The sequence below is a fragment of the Otolemur garnettii genome, unplaced genomic scaffold (genome assembly GCF_000181295.1).
Source record: "Otolemur garnettii isolate 467f Iridium unplaced genomic scaffold, OtoGar3 scaffold00083, whole genome shotgun sequence".
Classification (NCBI taxonomy): Eukaryota; Metazoa; Chordata; class Mammalia; order Primates; family Galagidae; genus Otolemur; species Otolemur garnettii.
This window is the reverse complement of record NW_003852478.1, coordinates 2,995,217-3,018,670: the sequence shown is the minus strand read 5'-3', so window position 1 is coordinate 3,018,670 and position 23,454 is coordinate 2,995,217. Positions and strand designations below refer to the sequence as shown.

Here is a 23,454-nt window from a genome sequence, read left to right as displayed (position 1 = left end):
GCGTGGGATTTCAAGATGGCAACTAAGAGGCTACAATTACTAACTCGGGAGTACTAGCCTTGCGGTACCTGGTGCCCTGAACACACTTGGGATTCAGTTTCTAGCATACCCCATGTGCTTTGCACGTCTTAACTACTTAGACTCTTCCCAGGAGAATCTGGTTTCTAATTAGAAGTTGTATCCCTGAGAGACTCTCACTGCTGTCCCTCGTCGGAGCCCCAGACTCAGCACACAGCAGTAGTTTAATAGAACACCTGGAGGAATGGAAATGGCTTACGGTGCTGCACACAGCTTCCCTTTGGAAACATTCTCCCCTTGTCTGTCAGGCTGGAGATGTCTCTGGGTTGTACTTAGTAAGCCCTTGGTTGGGTTGTACTTAGTAAGCCCTTGGTAGGAATTTGTTAATTGAACCAAATGGTCCTGCGAAATGGCTGGAAGCCCGTGTGTATTCCGTCCTCTCTTCCTTTGCCTCGTTGGTTTCCTTCACTGGCGCTTTGGGAAAGGAGGTGGGTGGCTGAATCAGTAGGTGTTGAAGAAAGAACTTCAGAGGGACAGGAGGCATTCCAAATCTTTGACATAGGTGACACTTGAAGGGCCAGAGCTGTCCCCAAATTTGTTGAAGATGAATAAACATTGCAGTGATTCAAAGTCAGATGCACTCGTAACCCCAGAACAGACCAACACGGTGATGAGATGTCTTTAGTTTTTCCTGTAAGGATTTTTTGTATCTTCTCCATAAACACATGGGAATCTTACAAAATTAACTAACAAATAACAATTATATATATTAATATACGTGTATACATTGTGGTGAGCAAATCAGCCTAATTAACATATCCATTACTTCACGTTCTTATCATTGTGGTGAGAACATTTAAAATCCACTCTTTTAGTAATTTAAAAATATATGCTACATTACTATCAAGTGTAGCACCTTGATTTCCAGTAGATTACCAGTTAACTGAAACTCTGCACCCCCGAACCAATATTCCCCCTTCCTGTCTCCAGCCCCCAGCCTCAGTGACAACCATTCTTCTCCCTAATTCTGGGAGATTAACTTTTTTGGATTCCACATATAAGTTGAGACCATGTGATTATTCATCTTCATGTGGCTGACTTCTTTCAGTTAACACAATGTCCTCTAGAGGCATCTGTGTCGTTTCACATGATAGAAATTTTATTTTTTTTTTTTTTTTTTTTTGAGACAGAGCCTCAAGCTGTCCCCCTGGGTCGAGTGCCGTGGCATTACAGCTCACAGCAACCTCCAACTCCTGGGCTCAAGCGAGTCTCCTGCCTCCGCCTCCCAAGTAGCTGGGACCACAGGCGCCCGCCACAACGCCCGGCTATTTTTTGGTTGCAGCCGTCATTGTTGTTTGGCGGGTCCGGGCTGGGGATTCGAACCCGCCACCTTAGGTGTACGTGGCTGGCGCCTTAGCCGGTTGAGCTATAGGCACTGAGCCAGAAATTTGATATTTTTAAAGGATGAGCCCTATTCCACTGTGTGTATATACCACTGTTCTTGTTCTGTCATTACTGATAGGCACTGAGGTTGTTTTCTTATTTTTGCTGTTGTGAATAGTGCTACAATAAATAGTGTCCTACAGGTATCTCTTTGACATGTTGATTTCAGTTCCTTCGGATGTACCTAGAAGTACAATTGCCGGAACCGACAGTAAGTCTATCTTTTATTTTTTGAGGAAAATCTCTACTATGTTCTGTACTAATCTATGTTTCTATCAGGGTTTCATTTCCTCTGTGTCTTCACCAGTGCTCATCACCTTTCATCTTTTGGTTAATAGCCATTTAAACAGGTCTGTGGAGATATATCATTGTGGTTTTAATTTGAATTTCCTTGATGATTAGTTTTGTTGAGTATATTTTTTGGGTAAATCCATTGACCAATTGCAAAATGGTGAACAATGACCCATTTGAGAAATGTCTATTCAGATCCTTTGCCCATTTTTTAATAAAGGTGTTTTCTTGTTGTTGAGTAGGTTGAGTTCCTTATATATGGTGGATCTGAGCTACTTCTCTGATGGTTTGTTGGCAGATATTTTTTCCTCATCTGCGTGTTGTTTCTTCAGTCTATTTTTTCTTTTGCAGTGAAGGCTTTTTAAAAAATTTGATCCATTTCATTGGTCTAGTTTGACTTCTGTTGACTGTGTTTGGGGATCATATCTAAGAAATCATTACCTAGACCAATAGTGTGTAGCCTTGCCTTATAGGGTGGCCCCCAGATCCCCAAGTACGGCCTCTAGACTGAATCCAACTTCACGACAAATCCCTTTGAGTTGATATTTGTATCAAATGTGAAATAAGGGTCAGTTTCATTTTTCTGCCAGGTTTTTCAACACCATTTGTGGGTGAGACTGTCTTTCCCCCTTATGTGCGCTTGTCACCTTTGTTCAGAACCAGTTGACCTTAGATGTGTGAGTTTATTTCTGGGCTCTATCTCTTCCCACTGGTTGATGGTTTGTTTTTATACCAGCACCATGTTGTTTTGACTCCACTGTTCTCGTGATAACGTTTTGAAATCAACTAGTGTGAGGTCTTCAGCTTTATTCCTTTTGCTCAAGATTTCTTTACATTTGAGGTCTTTATGGTTCCATGCCAGTTTTAGGATTTTTTTAAATTACTGTGAAGAATGATATTAGAATTTTGATAGGGGTTGCAGTGACTCTGCTGATCACTTTGGGTAGGATGGCCAAGGTAACAATAATAATTCTTTAATCAGTGAGCACAGGATATCTGTTCATTATTTGTGTCATCTGCAATTTCTTTCATCAATGTCCTACAGTTTCTACTAGATAGATCTTTTAGTTTTACAGCTAAATTTACTTCTAAGTGGAATTTTTGGTGCTGTTGCAAAATAAATTGTTTTCTTGATTTCTTTTTTAGATCGTTCCTTGCTAGTGTATCAAAATGTTGCTGACTTTTGTATGTTGATGTTGTAATCTGTAACTTTCTAAATTTGTTCATCAGTTCTAACAGATTTTTGGTGAGATCTTTAGGGTCGTCTGTCAGTAAGATCATATTGGCAGCAAGCAGAGAATTTCATTTCTTCATTTGCTATTCAGATGCTTTTTGTTTTTCTTTATTTGCTCTGAGTAGATCTTCTAGTACCTTTGAGTAGAAGTGGTAAGGGGATATACAGGCATTTTTTTTCTTTTTTTGAGCAGAGTCTCATTAGGTTTCCCTTGGTAGAGTGCCATGGCATCACAGATCACAGCCACCTCAAATTCTTGGGCTTAAGTGATTCTCTTGCCTCAGCCTTCCAAGTAGCTGGGACTATAGGCACCCACCACAACGCCTGGCTACCTACAGGCATTGTTATTTGGGATTTTTAAGTGGGTTATCCTGTTAATATCAAGGAATTTTAAATAAATTGGACAAAACCAAAGTCAACAAGCAAAACTACGACCACAAACAAAATGTCTAAAAGTGCATAGGTTTTTAAAAGCATCAGAAACCTTACACTGAGAGGATACTTTCTATATTATGTTGATATTTTACTTTTGCAAATTGTCACAATGTATCAAAGATAAAAACTTAGAACTATAATTAAAAGTGACTGTAGAAAAATGTGCATTCCAGTTTTATTATTGTTCTTATCTCTGCTTTTCTGAAGCCTTTGTCAGCCATCCAGATGCAGCCCTGAGTGGCTTGAGTCATGCTTTTTGCCAAACACTCGTTGAAGGCTTACTTGTAGTAAGATTTGGGGCAAATGCAGTAAATTTTAGTGGTGAGGGATGACAGTTTGTGGGATCACATTAATATTTTTAACTTCAGTAGGGAACACTCTATACCTAGAAGTCACTTCATAAGTATTTGTTGACTTTAACGAATGGATAGATGACAAATGGCATCTGTAGGTGTCGTGGGAATCATCCCAGGAAGCAAAAAGTCTTTGTTGTTGCTGAGAGAGTGGAGCTGAGTGCAGCAATGACTAACTTGCCTTAAAATGTGTGCACCACATTCTAGTTATGAGACACAAGGAGGAATGGTCTCAGCATCACAATCTGCTTGAAGGGAGGTCATGTACCGTCTGAGTTACTCTGTGCTGCAAATTCATGTGCTCATTGAGATCACTGTTAATATATGAATTGAAGACAGTGTCGTTGCTTTAATAGTTCACTCCAGGATATGTAATTGATATCTTTCTGGGTCTGTCTCTATTGTCATTTTTACTCCTGAGGGCATGTGCGTGATGTTTGTATTCGACTTTGATTTCCATTAGAAGCAGACTCTAAGGGATGGATTTATTTGGGAAGCGGCATCAGGAGGCATCAGCCGAGGGAGGCTAAGGGGACGCAGCTGAAGAAAGGCAGCCAGTGCAAGGTGTAGTAATGAGCTGGTTACTACTGAGGACATCTGGGGGTTAGCGCCACTGAGGACCTCTGAAAAAATGTGGGGTATCCCCTAGAGTTGTGTCTACTTAAGGGGTGGGAAAGTTGAGTTATATTTCCTCCATCTGCCCCCAGGAGCCTAAACTTTCTTAGACATCCAGCCTCCCCTGCTTAGCCAAAAGAAGCCCTCAGGTGGAGATTCACAGAGGCTTGTGCTAGAAACTGGGGCCTGGAGAGGGATCACGACTGGCAAGGGAGTATGGGCCAGGAACTGACAGCAGGTGTTATATTGGTCTTCTGTGCAAATATGATTGTTTGAATTACCAGACTTATGACTTGGAATCATTATTTAATATCAGAAGAATGATGCACAGATATTTTGCACCTAATAGAAATCTCTCTCCAGGAACTTTCTCAACTTTCCTACCCCTTGACCTAGAAACCCGTTTCCATTTGTTTGAATGCTCTCCCTCCGCCTTCGGGTGTAATCAGGGACCGTCTGCTCCACCTGTCTGTCTCCAATCCCTGTTCGAGCGTCTCTTGACTGCTCACTGAACAATCTTCCTCTGTCATTGATCTCTTCCCTCTCCTTTATGTTCAGCTTCTCCTTTTCAACCTCAGTCCTCCCCATCTGCCTTGCCATCTGCTCAGCCGTCTTCTGCCTTAAACAAGCAAAACAAAAAACTGTCTCTTTTGCTTTGCCCTTTTGCTCGAGTCCTCTTCCCGTTCACAGCTAAACTTCTCAGGAGTTTTTTAATACCATGTTAGTTCTTTCTTCTTCTCTCTCTTCTCTCCAATTTGGAACAGTGTATTCTCCTCTGCTTTTAATCCCACTGCGTCTGTTTCTCTGGTATACTACTTCTCTGGATTCTTTTGCCTGGCCTGATTTCTTGGTTCATTTTCTCTCTGTGTGTGTGTGTGTAAGAGAGAGAGAGAGAGAGAGGGAGAGAGCGCATGTGGGAGAGCTTTAAATGTTGAGAATGCTGGGCCTGGGGTCATTTTATTTTTATATTTTATAGTCTGTATTCTGGCATTAGGTGAAGTCACCTCTTCTCAGATTCCAATTATACTGTGCCTTTCCACTAATAACAGCTAATACCGTGGGACATTATTGTCTCACATGGTTACACACATCTTATAAGCCTTAATCCTCATAGGAACCCAGTGAGGTGGATTCCGTTCTTTTTCTCACTTTCGTGGTGAAATAACGTAGGCATATAGAGGTTGAATACTTCTCTGCGTTATTAGTCAGTGGAACTAAGAACCCTGATGCCCATGCATTCACAACTCAGGACTGCGTGTGAGCTATAGATGTGAATAGATAGCAGACATTTCCATACTACTTCTTTGTGTCTGCTGTAAGCTATTATAAATTAACTCACTTAATCTTCATGATAAGCCCATGCGGTAGGTATAGTTATTTTATCTGTACTGTACCAGCCATATTATATAGATGAAACCATTTGCCGTGGGCCACACAGGCACAGAGCAGCGTGACTAGCTGTGCCTGTGTCCTCAGATTTGCCGCTGAGGTTCCCTGCTCTGTTCTCTCCCTTCCCACTTCTTCATGGGTCCATCTGTTTTTCATCTCAAGGTCTTTGAACTTGCAGTTTCCTCTGTGCTGGTTGGGACTAACTATGTTCTTCTGTGTATCCCTTAAACCCACACACTTTATTAAGATGCTTACTGTGTATCTTTTTGATATCCCTGAAATGTTATTTGATCAAAGAAATCAATCCCAATCCAACTCTCCCTACCCTACGTTGAATCAGGCTAAATGGTTAATCCCCTCAGCAAATACTGATTCCTACTGTGTTCTAGAAACTGTTCTATGCTCTTGAGACACGTCAGAAAACCAAACCTATCCAACTACTCCTGCTTTCCTGGAGTTTTCATTTTAGCATAATTTGCATAGTATGTGGGAAAATTACAGGTTATGCTGGAAGTTAACATTACTATGGAAAAGGGTGGGGTAAGAGAGACCCAAAGTAGTGAGGTTGGAAGGAAGGTGAGATTCAAATTACACTGTCTAGCTTTTATCCTAAAGTGCCTCTTAAGCAAAGACTTAAATAAATTAATCCTTATTAAGTGCCAAATGCTTACTAAATGTCAAAGTATTAGGGGTAAAGGGAAGTTTGAGTAAAAGAGTAAAGAATACAGGCTTTACAGTAACACTCCTGTAAAGTCATTAAACCCAGAACAGTGACAGTAACAGACAAGAGGACACACAGACTCACAGATTTTGAAGAGTAGGGACATTTCTCATCTTTAGAGTTATTATAGTAAACTATTTAAGCAAAGAAACCAGAAAGTATACAAGTATACTCCATATATATATATATATAAACAAACAAACACTAAAACTATACATTAGTATAAACTGTTCTTTAAGGATATTAGATGTCAGACTTACTAGGCATCAACTTTAAATAAGCTTTTAAAACTATATTCGGTAAACTAAAGGGAATGATATCTAAATAATAAAATGAAAGTATAAAAACAACTTTTCACCAAAGTAGAATATGAACAAAGAGAAAATTTGTCATATATTTTTTAAAAAATACATAGCAATTCTAGATATAAAAAAGAGTAGATATAAAAAATTTACTAGTGGGCTTAGTAGCAAATTTGAATTGTCAGAATAATAAGTAAACCTAAAAAAGGTTAAGATTATCCACTCTGAGGAACAGAATAAAGACTAATTGAGAATTATGAATACAGCTTCAAAAACCTATAGGATACGTAAAGTGTACCAATATTTGCATAATGGATTTTCAGAGGGACAGGAGAGAAAGGGCCAGAAAGAATATTGAAAGAAATAATGGTTGGAAAGCTTCCAATTTTAATGATAAACATAATGTACACCTCCGGGAAGCTCAAAAAAAGAAAAGTATAAATTGAAAGATACCAGTATGTAGGCACATCCTGGTCAAACTTTAGAAAGATAAAAATAGAATCTTGAAAGCAGCAAAGGAATTACATATCATATACAGGGGTTCCTCACTAAGCTAAATAGACATTTTCTCAACAGAAACAATGTAAGGCAAAAGGCAATGGCACAGTTTATTTATATTACTAAAGAAAATGCCCATCAATAATGCTACATCTAGCAAAAGTATCCTTCAATAATAAAGGAGAAAGGGCCATGCATGGTGGCTCATGCCTGTAATCCTAGCATTCTGGGAGGCTGAGGCCGGTGGATTGCCTGAGCTCAGGAGTTCAAGACCAGCCTGAGCTAGAGTGAGACCCCCCATCTCTAAAAGTAGCTGGGTGCTGTGGTGGGCACCTGTAGTCCCAGCTACTTGGGAGACTGAGGCAAGAGAATCACTTAAGCCTAAGAGTTGGAAGTTGCTGTGAGCTGTGACAACACAGCACTCACCAAGGTTAACAAAATCAGACACTGTCTCAAAAGAAAAACAATTAAAAAGAAATAAATGATAATAAAGGAGAAATTAAGAAATTCCCAAATAAATAAACACTTGAGAGAATTTGTCACTAGCAGTCCTCCTGTAGAAATACTAAAGATAATCTTTTAGGCTGAAATAAACATACTAGACAGTAACTTGATGGACATGAAGAAATAAAGAACTCACCTAAAGATAAATCAATAGCTGCATATAAACAACAGCATAAACGTATTTTTGTCTGTAGCTTTTTTCTATCTCATTTAAGAACAGCTACCTAAACCCAGAATTAAGCAGTGTTGATGGGTTTCAAATATATAAAGATGTAATTTGGCAAAAATTTCATAAAAGGGGGATGTATGGAAGGAACTATGCATGGAGTAAACGTCTGTTTACTATCAACATTACATTGATACTAATCCAAACTGGATCATTTTAAGTTGTTCATTTTGGAATCCTCAGGGAAACCATAAAGAAAGTTATACAAAATATAAGAAAAGGAAGGGCAAGGGAATTCAAGTTCTATTCTTGAAAACATATATGTGCTAGGAAAGAAAAGGACATGATATATGAAAACAAATAGCAAGAATGAATTGAAGGGAAAAGTAATGTTTGAACAATAACATTTTGAGACTTCAGTGCCCCACATTCAATAATTGCCAGAACAATTCAGCAGAGCAACAAGGAAACAGAAGGCTTAAAAAAACACTACGAACCAGCTAGATCTAACAGACAATGGCCTGCTCCACTGAAGAGGAGCAGAATACACATTCTTCTCCAGTGTTCATGGAACATTCTCTAAGATAGATTATTTTAGACCAAAAAAAAAAAAAAAAAAAGAAAAGGGCGGTGCCTGGAGCTCAAAGGAGTAAAGCGCTGGCCCGGTATACTGGATGTGGCCGGTTCAAACCCAGCCCCGGCCCCCTCCCCCCCCAAAAATCATCAAGCTCACTAAATTTAAAAGGATTAAAAATCATACAATGTATGTTCCTTATGGACAAAGGATTAAAATTAGAAGTCAAAGACAAGAATTGGGAAATTCACAAATATATGTACATTAACAGGAGTATTCACCAGTAGGAATTTTAAAATATGTAAAGATGAATGAAAATAAAGATATAACACAGCAGATCTCATGGTACACAGTTACAGCTGTGCTCCCATGGAAATGTATGGGTATAAATGCCTATTCTTGAAAATAAGTCTCAAATCGAGAACCTAATTTTCCACGTCATCTCACTCTAAAGAGAAGGGCAAATGAAATCTCAAAAAAAAAAAAATGATAAATTTTATAAAGGGAAATAATAGAATAGAGAATGGAAAAAAAGGGAGGAAAAAGCAGGAAACCACAGTTTTGTTCTTTGACAAGACTGGCAACCTTCACGGATCTTTGGCTAGAGTGACCCAAAAAAATGAGAAAGATTCAAAATACTAAAATCAAAGGATTATTAATTCTCATCTTGCTGATACAACATAAAGGGATACTGTGAATATTTGTATGAGACAAACTAATAACCTAAATGAAATGGACAAATTCCTGGAAAGACGCAAAGGATGAAAACAAACCGAAAGAGAAATAAGAAATCTGAGTGGATTTATACAAATTAACAGTTTGAATGAGTAATAAAACGCTTTCCAGAAAGCAAAGTCCAGGCCCAGATGGCTTCACGGATGAGTCTTAACAACCATTTAAAGAAGAATTAACACTGATCCTTCATAAATTCTTCTGAAAAAAATTGGAAAGAATACCTCCCAACTCATTTTGTTAGACCAGCATTGCTGTGATACCACAACCAAAGACATCACATCCTCTATGATTATAGACCAAAAAAGAAAGTTTGACAAAATACAAGTAAATTAAACTCAGTAACGTGTACAAATGTATACACAAAAACTATATGAGATTTATTACAGGAATGCAAAGGATTTTTAACACATAAAATAAGTTGATATTAACAGCAAAAGAGTGAATGCTTCGGTATCATCTGAATAGGTGCAGGTAAATTATTAGACAAAATCCAACACCTCTTCATGATAAAAACTCTCTACAAATTAGGAACAGAGCGATTCCTCTTATAATGAAATTTACACAACAGGCAAATCCATAGAAACAGAAACTGAATTGGGAGTTCCACACACCTAGGGGAAGGGATGGTGGAGAATGAGTGCTGATGGGAACAGGATTTAATTATGGTGATAAAATTGTTTTAAGTTTAGAGAGTAAGGATGTTTCAGAACTTTATGATGGAAACAGAAACCATTGGCTTGCATGTTATAAAAGAGTATGTTTCATATTATATATATGACCATCTCAATAAATCTAATCTTTTTTTTTTGCAGTTTTTGGTGGGGTTGGGTTTGAACCTGCCACCTCTAGGATATGGGGCCGGTGCCCTACCCTTTTGAGCCACAGGTGCTGCCTGATAAATCTAATCTTAAATAAAATAGGTAGTAGGGCGGAATGAGTGTGAGTATTCCCAGGGAAAGATGAAGGAGGGCCTAGGAGTTGTAACAAAGGAGGACGTGAGCAGTCTTTGGATTACAGATCTGTTTGAGAGCAGATTTACTGTTGAAAAGAGAGAAACCAAGATATGTAGCCTGGAGTGTGGGGATAACAACCAAATCCAGTGGGGAAGGTGTAAGGACAGTTGACAGTTGGAGAGGAAAGTCAGTTTTGTTTGAGACATGAGGAGTTTGAATAATTTTTTTGGCAGCCAAGTGGAGATGCCAAATAGGCAGTTGGATGTAGAAGTCTGGATTTTAGAAGAGAGCTCTAGACTGAAATAGACATTCAGGAGTCCTTGACTGCATGAAATAAATCAACAAAGCCCTAAGTGTAAGTAAAGATGGTTGGAAACTGAAAGTTGAGGCATTCCAATACCAGTAGGTTCTGAGTATTAGAATGAAGGATTCAGAGCAGAAGAGACCAGTGAGGATGGAATGAAATCAGGTGATCGTGGGGCCTTAGAAACCAAGTGAAGTAGGATCTGATTATAAATAGCATATGTCATGTTTGCAGTTGTATATTTATTTGATTTTTACATGCTATCTCTCTTCATTGTGCTATAGTAAGCTCCATTTTAATAGTAGAAGATATGTCTACTTTAAATGACTCTGTGAACTAAGAGTAAGCTTGCATTTATTTAGTGAGGATTTATTAAGAACATTCACTGTGTCTTGAATTACTCTCTGCTGTGGCTTACCTCTCTAAGCAATCAAAAATCCTTGTCTCCATGGAAATTACCTTCAATGAGAGGATAATACTATTTTGTTGAACTTACCACAGCATTGGAAATTTTTAGCTGTGCCAGCCGATACAGGAGCCATAACCACATACCTGCAATATGACTAAAATGTTGCTAGTGTGACTAAATTTTTAATTCTGTTTAATTATGATTAATTAAAATGTGATTTCGATAGCCACGTGTGCCTTGTGTCTACCATGTTGGTAGATACGGCCAGCAAGCAGTGAAGATAATAAGTAAGTGAACAGAGAGAGGCAGGGAGAGGTTTGCATGGGTTGCAGCTTCAAACAGAATGGTGATTCTGTTCACTCATCCCCTCCTGGTGTGTGCGTGTTGAGTGTGTCAGCTGGAAACCACATCCCTACCCACGATGGGCCTTGGGAAACAGTGGGCCCGATTAGCCTTGGAGATGGTTAAACAATCCTCCATTTCATCTTGACTGCCTGATATATATTTGGGAACTGAAATGTCTGTAAATCAGAAAACCGATCCAACCTTTTCACTTCTTAGTACCTGGGGATTTAAACTCTGAAGCTACAAGGAAATAGTATTTCTAAAAGGTCAGCCACAGGGGTAGGAGAGACTAGTCGGAGAAAATTCTAGCCTGAGAATTCATTCGAGGAAAATTCTATGGATAGGAACCAAGAGAAGAGAACACTGTTTGTGGCAAATTGTGACTTTGTAAGATTTTCGATCTTAAACTCCTGCCAAAGTCAGATAATTGGCTCACATAGGGACCATGGAGAATCAGAGAATTTCCTTCCCATCTATTATGGTTAGTTAACTTTGGAAAGTGTGATAGTGGATATATTAATATTCCCATTACCTTAAATTTTAAAAAATAATAATGAATGCAAGATTTCATTTTCACTACAATTTAACAAAAATTCTGGAGATTGACCAATACAATAGCCTAAAATAGAAGCAGATGTTCGATAAAGAAGGTTAAAGGAGATTTTTTTTTTTTTATGATCCGCAGATTGTTGTGTACTTAGAAAATCTTCTGGTTCAATGAATGTGAATAAAATTATAATTATCCTCCCTGGATCCCATAACATTAAAATGGGGAAGATAGGATTTTCTTAGAGAAAGTATTTCCATTCCTTGAAAAATCGAGTTAGTACTAGATCAAACAATAGATGTCCCCTACAAGTTCTTTTATATCATATGCACAAAAATGATCTGAAATATTGCTATTATTTCCTTTTTAACCTTACATCTGCTATTATAGCTCTCTTGAGAAAATATATATTTTTTTTATTAAATCATAGTTGTGCACATTAATGCTATCATGGGGTACAGTGTGTTGTTTCCATATACAATTTGAAATATTCTCATCCAATTGGCCAGCAGAGCCTTCACGTCATTCTCATAGTTGTTGTGTTAAGACATTCATATTCCTCTTTTAGAAAGATTCACATGTACCCTTATAGGATAGATCGTAGGAGTGATCCCAACAATCACCCTCCCTTCACCCGTCCTCCCCTCTCCCCTCCCCTCCTTCTCCCCTTTCCCCATATTCTTGGGCTAAAATTGGATTATAGCTTTTAAAATGTGTATGTGGTGTGTGGGAAAGAAAGAAGACTTGGAACAAAGACTATGTGTATCAAATCATTTATAAGAAGACAAAATTTTGTTCTTGCCAAATGTTTGAAATTATTGTTTGGAAAGTTGATTGCTATTGTGTGTTACTTTACCAGGTATAGGTGAACTATTCATGTTCATCAAAATCCTTTTGACAGGCTTTTTTTTTGACTGGGGCTGGGTTTGAACCTGCCACCTCTGGCATATGAGGCTAGCGCCCTACCTCTTTGAGCCATAGGTGCCACCCTTGACAGGCTTTTAAAGAGAATATTTTCCAGTTGCTTCATATCCTCACCATCCATTTACTTTCCAACCCTTTTGTATTTGTTTTATGCTTTTATACTTCTACTGAAACTGCCCTTTTCCGGGCTTAAAGATCCTCTAATAGTCTCAAATAAAAGGACCTATTCAGCAATACCACTCCAAAAATAATAATAATAATAAAAAACAATAAGCCAATTCTTCCCTTGGTTTCTACCCTTTTCTATCCTTTCTTATTCCCAATCTCATGTTTTTTCATCTTAACTTTTATAACATCTTCCAACTGAATACATCATCATCTTATCTCCTTTTGTTTGGCTTTCTTGCTGTTATAAATGTAATAGAACATGCCTAGGAACATGTCCTTGGCCATAAAATTCTCCAAATCAGAGGCCTCCAGTGAAACCGTTGCTGCTGTAGACAGGCAGACAATATTCTCATCCTTGTAGCACGTGGGTTCTGTTTTGATACAACCTTTGATTTCTCTACAACCTGCTACCCCCCACCCTCTACACGTGTTGGCTATCATGTTCATGAAACAAACATAACTATTTGGGTGTTGACTTTGGCACAAAGTCAAGGCCTTGAATACTCTCCCTTCCCTTTGTTGTCTTCAAAGGTGCTTAGGACCTTTGAAAGTTACAAAAGAGTGGTGCTCACCTAGACGTCTTTCTCTAAGACGCTTCTCTGAGTATTGATGTACTATCTTCTCAGGTACAGCAGGCATTTATTATTGTACCACGTTTTTAATATTTCTTTTCTATTACCCTGTATGCCCTTCACAGGCAGACACTGTATTTCCTTTTTAGGGATAAGAAATTTTAGTTGTACATTATTTTTGTTTTTAGTTTTGTAAAGGATTTTATCAGGAAGCTTTGTTATGGTATACTGCGTTAGCCACTGAATAGCAATTTTTTCTAAATTAATTTAAATTCTTCTTGAAATTATAGATTTACTTTGGATATCCTTTTGCGTTGTTGATTTTTTTCTATGAACTATTTTAAAAATTCAGAGAAGTATACAGAATATCAAAATTTATTCAATCACTACCTTCATCAAATCTTCAGATTTTGCAAAAATTGATTAGGGTCAATTTTATTGATTGGTTGATGGATACAGGGTCTTGTCTCTTGCCCAGGCTAGAGTGCAGGTGGTCAATCATAGCTCACTGCAACCTCCAACTCCTGGGTTCCGTGGCTCTTCCTACCTCAGCTTCTCAAATAGTTAGACATTTTTTTTTAATGTTTTATAGAGATGAGGCCTCATAATGTTGCTCAGGCTGGTCTTGAACTCCTGGCCTCAAGCAATCCCGCTGCCTCAGCCTCCCAAAGTGCTGAAATTCCATATAGGAACCACCATGCCTGGCCTAGGATCAATTTTAAAAGAAGGAAAATACAAGAAACACATTATTAGGTACCCCTAAGTTCACATCTACAAGTTATTTCACTTCTTCTCCCCAAAGTGGTAGCTGCCATCATGAACTTGATGATTCTTCTTAAAGATCAGACCCTCTTCCAAGATTATCAGGTGCATTCTTTATTTTGCCTCTGGAGAAATTTATACAGAAAATCTCATTTTTGCATATTAGACTGTAGGTATTTCTAAAGCCAAGGTTTTAGCTGATAATTAATTTGAAATAACTCATGGAAGCTATTTCAAGGAAGAGCTGCTTACTCTTCAGAGTTCAATTTTGGTCTGCACTGAATCAGGGCTTTCTTCAAGTATATTTTCCCCCTGTGTTTGGCTTTGTTACTTCAGTGGGACTGTCCTGCACTTTCAAACCTGCCTTTGTCAATGGACATTTGGGTTCTGCCTTCCCAAGTGGCAAACGGCTTCTTGGGCTTCTTGTAAGAAGCAGGAGCAACGCACGGCCGTTTCTAATGTTGCTAAAATATTCTAGGAAAAAGGTAGATGTTTCACACAAATCATAACGAAAAGTGATTTGTTTATTCAAATATGCGGCAACTAGCACGTGACAGACATTGGACTAAGCATGATTTTGGTTAAAAAATGAAAAGAAATGACACAGTCTCTGTCTTTTTGGATGCTTGACTCCTGGTTGGGGAGACAGAGCAAACATAAAACATGAAAACAAGTACAGAAAATGGGAAGGCCTGGAAATAATGTCAAGTGTTAAACAGATCTTTAGAAAGAGACAAAGTATTAGAGAGAAAAACAATGAGAGAAGAGGACTTTCATTAGATGGGGGGAACAGTGTACACCTGCTCTGAAAAAAAGAACATTTAAGCTGAGACTTAAATTCAGAGAAGTAACTAACCAAAAATGGCAAATTAGGGGGTGGTGCCTGTGGCTTAGTGGGTAGGGCGCCCAGCCCCATGTACCAATTGTGGCAGGTTCAAACCCAGCCCTGGCTGAACTGCAACAAAAAAATAGGCAGGCATTGTGGCAGGTGCCTGTAGTCCCAGCTACTTGGGAGGCTGAGGCAGGAGAATCACCTAAACCCAGGAGCTGGAGGTTGCTGTGAGCTATGACTCTACGGCACTCTACCAGGGATGATAAAGTGAGACTCTGTCTCTACTAAAAAAAAAAAAAAAAATGGCAAATTAGAGGTTATAGCCACTCTGAAGGCTCCAGGTCAGGAGTAAACATGATCAGGACTTAAGAGAGTGACTCAAGATTCCTAGAATGTACAGACACCAAGGTTGCCACCAGGGTAAAAGTTCATGTGTTGTTCTGTGACATCCATCTGCCCCATGAACCAGAATATTGTAAAACACATTAATAAGACAATTCTACCCTGTTCTAAATCCACATGGGAAAATAAAGCATAACCAGAAAATACCGTGAACTGTCTTTCATGGATCAGTGTCGCAAGATCTAGAAATAGCCTGTGTCATCTCTGGTCTCCCCCTTCCCTTCCCTCCCATTCTTTTCCCTTCCTTCTCTCCTTCTCATACTGCAACCCAAATCGTGATGCAAGATTGAATTTTGGTTCTAGAATCCCACAGGGTTTGTCCTGTACCAAATATTTGTAGTCATCACGCTAGAATATTTCATTGGTCCACGATGGTTGTCCCCTGCTTCAACTTTACTGAAAGCCTTAAATCTCTTCCCCAAGGATCCTTTTTCCAGGCTCACATTCCATTGAATATTCATGGTCAGTGTTCAGCTTGCTGATTTTCGTTTTTATGAACTTCCAGAGCAGGAGAACATCTTCTCAAAAGCATTTGTGAAGTAAATAATCTAGGAACTCATTTCCTTTCCTCAAGATAACTTTGCATATCTAGGTTCTGAATCTTTGGGGCTTTCTTTGACTAGGTAGAGTTTGGAGGCTAACCTTTCTCTTTTTCCATTCTTAGTGGACATGATTTTATGGCCCATTCACTGATTAAGGCTCCTTTCCCCTTGATTTTCGTATAGTGCATGTTACTCACGCCCTTCACATCTGTACATTCACACCTTTGTCATCTCTTCTCTCTGACTTTACTACTTACACAAGGAGAATAATTTAGCTTCCCTCTATTAGAATGGAAACTACCTGAACATTTTAACTTCTCTTCTCTGGAACGTTTTAGATTAACGTCTATAGCAAGTAGAGTTTTATTCAATTTTTATTGAGTAAATGTGATAACATGATTAATTTGGTGTGAATAGGAGGAAAACAATGAACCTGGGTTTCATTTTCACGTCTTTCTTTCTGACAGCACACAGAATTTAGATTCGGGACCTGATACATACTTTGTGAGGCCCAATCAAAAGTGAAAATGCAAGGCCCTTTGTCCAAAAAATAATTTAGAATTTTAAAAGAGCACAAAGAGAACATTTCACTAAGCGCAGAGTCCTATGGAACTGTACAAGTTATATGAGCGTTATGCCCAGAAAGCTGACCGACCCCCTGCAGGTCTTTGGGGTTGGGGATAACCGGAAATAACTGTATAATTATATTTGGATTTAAAATTGCTTCTACACTAGAATTTCATAAATATCCTTTTAGGGAGAAATTAGTATCTAAAATAAAGTTGAGTGAACATATTTATTTTGGCTACTGTATTTGTACTCTGCTTATGACACCTAGGATGTAGTTAGCATTCAGTTTAAAATGTGTTTTTAAAATCTTTTTTATTTTTTATTCTTACCTTAGTAGCTTTATATCCAAGACATACTTTACTGTCTTCAATGGTTGTGAACTAATCTTTAGTATATTCTGAAAAATATTTCATGGTGTTGTTTGTGTAGAATTACAGATTTAACACTTAGTGGACAAGGGATTTAGCTCATGATAATAGAAATTAATCATGTATTGTTCCCCTACAAGAACATTGAAAAGATTTTTGTTTTTAAATCCTTTCTTTGAGCTTTCCCCCCATTACTATTTGGCTTTATTTAAAACCAGAGATCTAAGTCAGCTGACTAATAGGGCCATTCAGTTAATTGTAGTTAAAGTTGCTATGTTACATTATTTTATAATTCAATTTAATTCAGTCTTAGCATTTTAGACGTTCTTAAATGCATTTAGAAGCAAACTGATTTGGAAGTCATCCATTGTGGTTTGTCAAAGCATTTTACTTTTATGTCATTGAATAATAAAGCTTTTATATTATTATGTTTATTTATAGTGATTAGCAATGTATTTTTACGCTTTTTTAGAGAAGACTCACTGATTTACAATATAAACTGAATCTTCATCATTCTGAAATGCCATCTGAACTATTTAAGTTGGGACTGCACTAAATATCAGTTGGGACTGCACTAAAATATAGCTATACTTTATTTTTAGTATGGAGGACAAATTTATTGTAAACAAGTTCACTTAGGATGATTTCTAAGAAACTATCCCTGCTGAGCAATGTGTCTCAGAACAGGATGCCCAATATAGTGGTTCCATGTACGCATGCCGTCATATTTCTAGACACTTTGCATTTAAGATGGTGAGAAATTATGAAATGACTTAGCAATAGAGCTATTTTTGTTGGATGTGACGATTGACAGGAAAGTACAATGAACTGATAACGCATCTTTCACATCGTGCCACGTACTCAACCCTTGCTCTTCCTTTTGGCTCTTCCTATATAATGTCTATATTCCATCTCTTTTCTCGTGTCAGACAGTATTACTGAAGTCTTCACTAACATCTATGTGACCAGTTTTGGCCCTGTCTCAGATACAGATATGGTGAGTTGCGCATTAAATGCTATTTTTACTTCATGTGATGGGAGGTGGGGGATGGAAGAAACAAATGTTTTTTCTCTTCAAGAATCCTGTATCTGTCTCTTATCTATTTAGTGTATTGAAATACAAAAGAGGTCCAAGTGTTGACGTGTTTATAGACGTGGTGGCAGCCACAGCTCGAGTGTTTAGATCAGCCTTTTATGCTTTTATGTTTTGTAATCTTTCCAAAATTTGTCTACCTCGCAACAATGTTGTAAAACAACTGTTTAAATAAAAATAATCATAGCCTTGGAACACTTTTCTAGGGCATCAGAGTGGACTTCTACAAAGTCTACACAGTTTCACAGACAACTGAATGAGCTCATGGTATGTTATAAACACTTTCTGATTGACAGTGAGCAAGGTCAGTGACTGTCCTACTAGCTACATACATAGAATACATGTAACATAGAGTGTGTGCACAGATATAAATCAATCTAAAGAAAACTAAATTGTTCATATTCTTGGATTCCATGGAACTAATATTATTTATTTTTCTCTAAAACGAGATGGGTAGGGGGCCACCCATAAGTCAGTGGTTAGGGTGCTGGCCACATGCACTGGGGCTGGTGGGTTCCAATCCAGCCCAGGACTGCTAAATAAACAAATAAAAAAACCTGGGTGTGTGGCAAGCACCTGTAGTTCTAGCCACTTGGAAGGCTGAGGCAAGAGAATCACTTGAGCCCAAGAGGTGGAGGTTGCTCTGAGCTATGATAGCACAGTGCTCTACAGAGGGTGACAAAGTGAAACTGTCTCAATTAAAAAATTAAAAAATAATAAAACAAGATGGGTAGGAGACAAAAATCAGTCTGATATGTTAGAAACCAATAGGCTGTAATCACCAAAGACAATTCTCGATTAAGCATACAAATTTTAACAATCGCTTCTCCATTTTGATTATTAACTGTGGTGCTCTGTAATAGGAATTGTTGTTGAAACAACTTGTCATTCGTTAATACCCTGCCAGATTCTCCCACACCTCTAAGCTGATGCCTGCTTTGCTTTGCAGTCCCCTGCTGTGTCTCCTGTCCCTAATGCGTGTCTCCTGTCCCTAATGTGTGTCTCCTTACCATTTAGCCAAGTTTGAGTCTCACAATCTCATTCCCCTCTCGGGCATCCATCTCTCCAAGGATGCGTGGTCTTTAGAGATCTGTCTTCCTTACGGCCAACAGTGAGAATTTGAAGAGATGCTCTTGTCTCCTTTTTGGACCAGTCATCGCCTACCCTATATCTTCCCTCTTACTGGTAACCAGAGAAAGTTTGCAAGTTTGGAGACTTTCCACCTGGGTAAACAAACAAAACAAAAAGCAATCCCTTTTTTCCGGCTCTCATGAGCGTTGTTAGCCGATTTATCTGGCTCCTTCTGCCTTTCCCTGAGGAGATCAAAATGCACTTTCATCAAAAAACCCCTTTTCTTCCATCAGAACCATGTCTTTACTTCGGAATCCTTTTCTTATTTTGACCAGGAGGGTGAAAGTGAGAAGTGCTATGGGGTTAAGGGTGCTCCTCACCTCTGTGGGAGGCGGGGGTAGTTGATAATAAACATTGGCGTACTTTAAAGTGAGAATGTGAAGATTTAAATGCTATTTTTCTCCCCTTCGACTCTTGGCTCTAGGTACAATTCTAGACCAACAAGAAAAATACCACTCTTCAACGTAAACTCCCATCCCCCCGGCATTGTTGTATATTTTGACCTGAAATTCTGCTCTTTCCACTTAATGTCAATTTAAGTGGACAGGACCTTAAAAAATGACAGAGGCTTAGTAAGCAAGAGTGTGGATTCAGATGTTATTGGCTCACTGTAAAGATCATCTCGTTTTAGTAAATGCTCTTTGTCCCAGGGCAGCTTATCTAAATAAATGCTCCCAAATGTTAGGGAAATGCAGTGAGAACCATCCCCTACCTCGTGTAGAATCGGGTAGAAGGAGTTTGAGTTTTGTCAAGCACTACATTGAAAGGCTGGCAGAATGTTATGTGCAGTATAAATGATGACTCTTACATGACTTCCTCTGTGTCCCTTTTCCCCGTAAACAGAAACACAAGTGACATAGACCCTAAATATTAGTAAGTTTTCGGGGTAGTAGATTTCCTCATGTTGTGTACACAGCATCAGCATTAACAATTACTGCAAAAAAAAAAAAAAGTTACTGCATTGACACTTTTGCTTTTCTTGGCAAAGTGATTTAACCTAATTATATAAATAAAAATATTAATAATATACAAATAGATGATACAGATTTCTAGCAAAACATGTTTGGTACTTGGGGATTTTGCTAAAAATAGGAAGCCATTTGTTTACTGACAGTGATAGTGGATGAAACTGATTCTCTGCCTCCTCTTGTTTTAACCACGCTTTGAGATCACTAAACGTGTCTGAGAAGTTGGTAGCTGGTGTGAAGTGTGCAGTCATTAGCAGCAGAACAAATTTAAACCGAATTAATCTTATTAAACACATTTAATCTGAATTGAACTAAAAACACATGGTCTCATCCGTAAATTGAACCCGAAAACTTTAAAACATTTTAGCAGGCTCAAGATGTACTTTCTTCACCATAAATGATAGTAGCCATTAAAATGCTGTCACATGTGCAACTGTATAGAGATTGAATTGAGTTGAATGGACTTGCAGTTGATGACCTTTACATTAAAAATACTCACTTTGAATTTGTATTTTTATGTTTCAGAGTTCAGGTATGTATGCCTATTCAGGCACTCTACTGAATATGACAGAGTAAGACTGTCTTAAAAAAAAAAGAGAGAGAGAATATATGCACACACATTTACATAAATATATTCTCTCTCTTTTTCTTTTTATTTAAGAGATAGAGTTTTACTTTGTTGCCCTCAATAGAGTGCCATGGCATCACAGCTCACAGCAACCTCTGGGTCTTGGGCTCAGGTGATTCTCTTGCCTCAGCCTCTTGAATAGCTGGGACCACAGGCACCGCCACAATGCCCAGCTACTTTTTGTTGTTGTTGCAGTTTGGCTGGGGCTGGGTTTGAACCCGCCACCCTTGGTATATGCGGCCGGCACCCTTCTCACTAAGTCATAGGCACCACCCTATAAATATATTCTCAAAAATGAAATACATATTCAACACCTCAGTGGGCTCTCGAGAGGCTTGAAGGCCCTGGATATTTTCCCTAATGATCCATTTTCCTTAATGCACCTAGCCTAAAACATTCCTATAGATTTCTTTGGTCACATCAGATTTCCTATGTTATTCCCAGCCTTGATCATCTCCTTTACTCAGTCGTACCATTGCTGGTTTTGGAGGAAGTCTGATCAATCACAAAATCACCAAATGGGGACATAATATGTCAACAAATCTAGTTAGAGGACCGGACCCCTAAGCGTAATTTGAACAGGTAAAATCTAAAAGTATTGTTAACTAGTAAAAGGTGGTTAAATAATAATAACAACAACATAAAAGAAGGTTCTAAGCATACAGAATGTGTAAATGCTGACAGATCGTCTGCTTCTAGAGATCAGATATCCTAAGTCAGAAGGAGACTGAGTATTTGGGAGAAGGTCTGTGCCCCTCCAGGCCAGTGAATTCAGACCTCCGCTGAAGGCGAGCGGCGGCTTCAGGCACAGGCAGCTGCCAGAGGTGAACGAAGGTGCAAGGGTACCTGCTGGCGCCAGTCCATAGGAAGATTCTCCTGGTGGCTGGAAACTCATAGCATGCCCGTCGCTGAAAGCTGTGCCAGAGAACAAAAGTGCACTTGACCCAGAAAGAGAAGGAGAGAGCAATGTGCCTTTCTTCTGTTTCGACGTTGGAGCGTTCCTGCGGGACTCCTTTTGACAAAGCCTGACAACTGTGTGAGCTGGCAAAGGAGGAGGGTTTGCAGGGTCCCGTCCTGGGTCACACAGAGACGGAAAGGAGGGTGGTTTGCAATTGAGAGGCAATATGCAGCCTACTTGGGTACAGACTAGGGTTAGGGTGTGATGTAGGGGGATGCAGAGTGAGGAGCGGGAGAACATAGTTGGATCGCTGAACAAGCACCGTTTGATATTTGTCCAAATCTACAGAAGAAAAAGAAAATAGGGAGAATGAAAGTCAAATAATCTATAAATACATATACAACAGACACGCACACACACATTTTTTTCACATGGTAAGACTATTAGAGAACTTGACACTCAGTTCAAAGGCACATAAATGGCTGGATGTGGTGGCTCAGACCTGTAACCCTATACTTAGGGAGACCAAGGTGGGAGGCCCCTTTGAAGCCAGGGGTTGAAAACAAACTTGGACAACTTAGCAAGACTCTATTTCTAGGGAAAATAAAAACAATAGCTGGGTGTGGTGGCATGCGCCTGTAGTCTTAACTATTCAGGAGGCTGAGACAGGAGTATTGCTTGAGCCCAGAAGTTCGAGGCTGCTGTGAGTTGTGTTGGCACTGAAGCCTGGTGACAGAGTGTGACCCTGTCTTTAAAACTTTTTTTTTAACTAAAAAATATAAAACTTACATAGATTTTATGAAGAGAAATTATTGTGTCTTCACAATAATGTGAATTCCTTTGCTCCTTTTCCTGAGCAAGAGGAATTATTTCTTGATACTTCTTTGAATGGAGAGCAAGACAAAGAAATAAGAGAAGGTTTGAATTTCTGTTTGCTGTGTATGGCCAGGTCGAAAATAAAACTTGGCTGTGAAATTCTAAATAGAAAAAAATAATAATCATATCACGGGGAAAGAGAACACATCCATTTTATTCCTAACAAGTCAAAGCCGATATGGAGATATCTAGTTAATGTCTTATAAAAGCAGTTTGCTAATGAGAAAAAAGTAAAACATAAATTTAATTTTACTTTTAGTAGCTTAGCAGATACAATTTTATTTCCATGCATGGTGTATAGTCAGTAACAAAACCTACACCCCTAAGTTACCCTTTTCAGGCCAGTGATATAGATTGGTTGTGACATTAGCCTGAGAGGGGAAAAGCAGCACAGCAAAAGGAATTAGGAACCAAAAGAGCACACGAGCACACACCTGTGTTAGCCCACACACGCGCACTCACACCTGTGTTAGAACACATGCGCACACACCCGTGTTAGAACACACACGCATGCACCCCCGTGTTAGAACACACGTTCACACCCCCTGGTTAGAACACACGCTCACACCCCCGTGTTAGAACATGCACGCACACACACCCGTGTTAGAACACACGTTCACACCCCCATGTTAGAACATGCACGCACACACACCCATGTTAGAACACACGCTCACACCCCCATGTTAGAACATGCACGCACACACACCCATGTTAGAACACACGCTCACACCCCCATGTTAGAACACGCGCTCACACACACCCGTGTTAGAACATGCACGCGCACACACCCATGTTAGAACACACGCTCACACCCCCATGTTAGAACACGCGCTCACACACACCCGTGTTAGAACATGCACGCGCACACACCCGTGTTAGAACAC

At 39.0% G+C, this 23,454-nt stretch overlaps 1 protein-coding gene across 2 annotated transcripts in view; it reads left to right on the top strand.

The window, feature by feature from the left end:
* GABRA2 (gamma-aminobutyric acid type A receptor alpha2 subunit) overlaps positions 1-23,454 on the top strand; it is a 130,773-nt gene that overhangs the window by 37,247 nt on the left and 70,072 nt on the right. For both annotated transcript variants that reach the window (XM_012808084.1, XM_023515980.1), the window contains exon 3: positions 17,906-17,973. In XM_012808084.1, the coding sequence (XP_012663538.1) occupies positions 17,906-17,973 (68 nt within the window). The remainder of the gene's footprint in view (positions 1-17,905; positions 17,974-23,454) is intronic.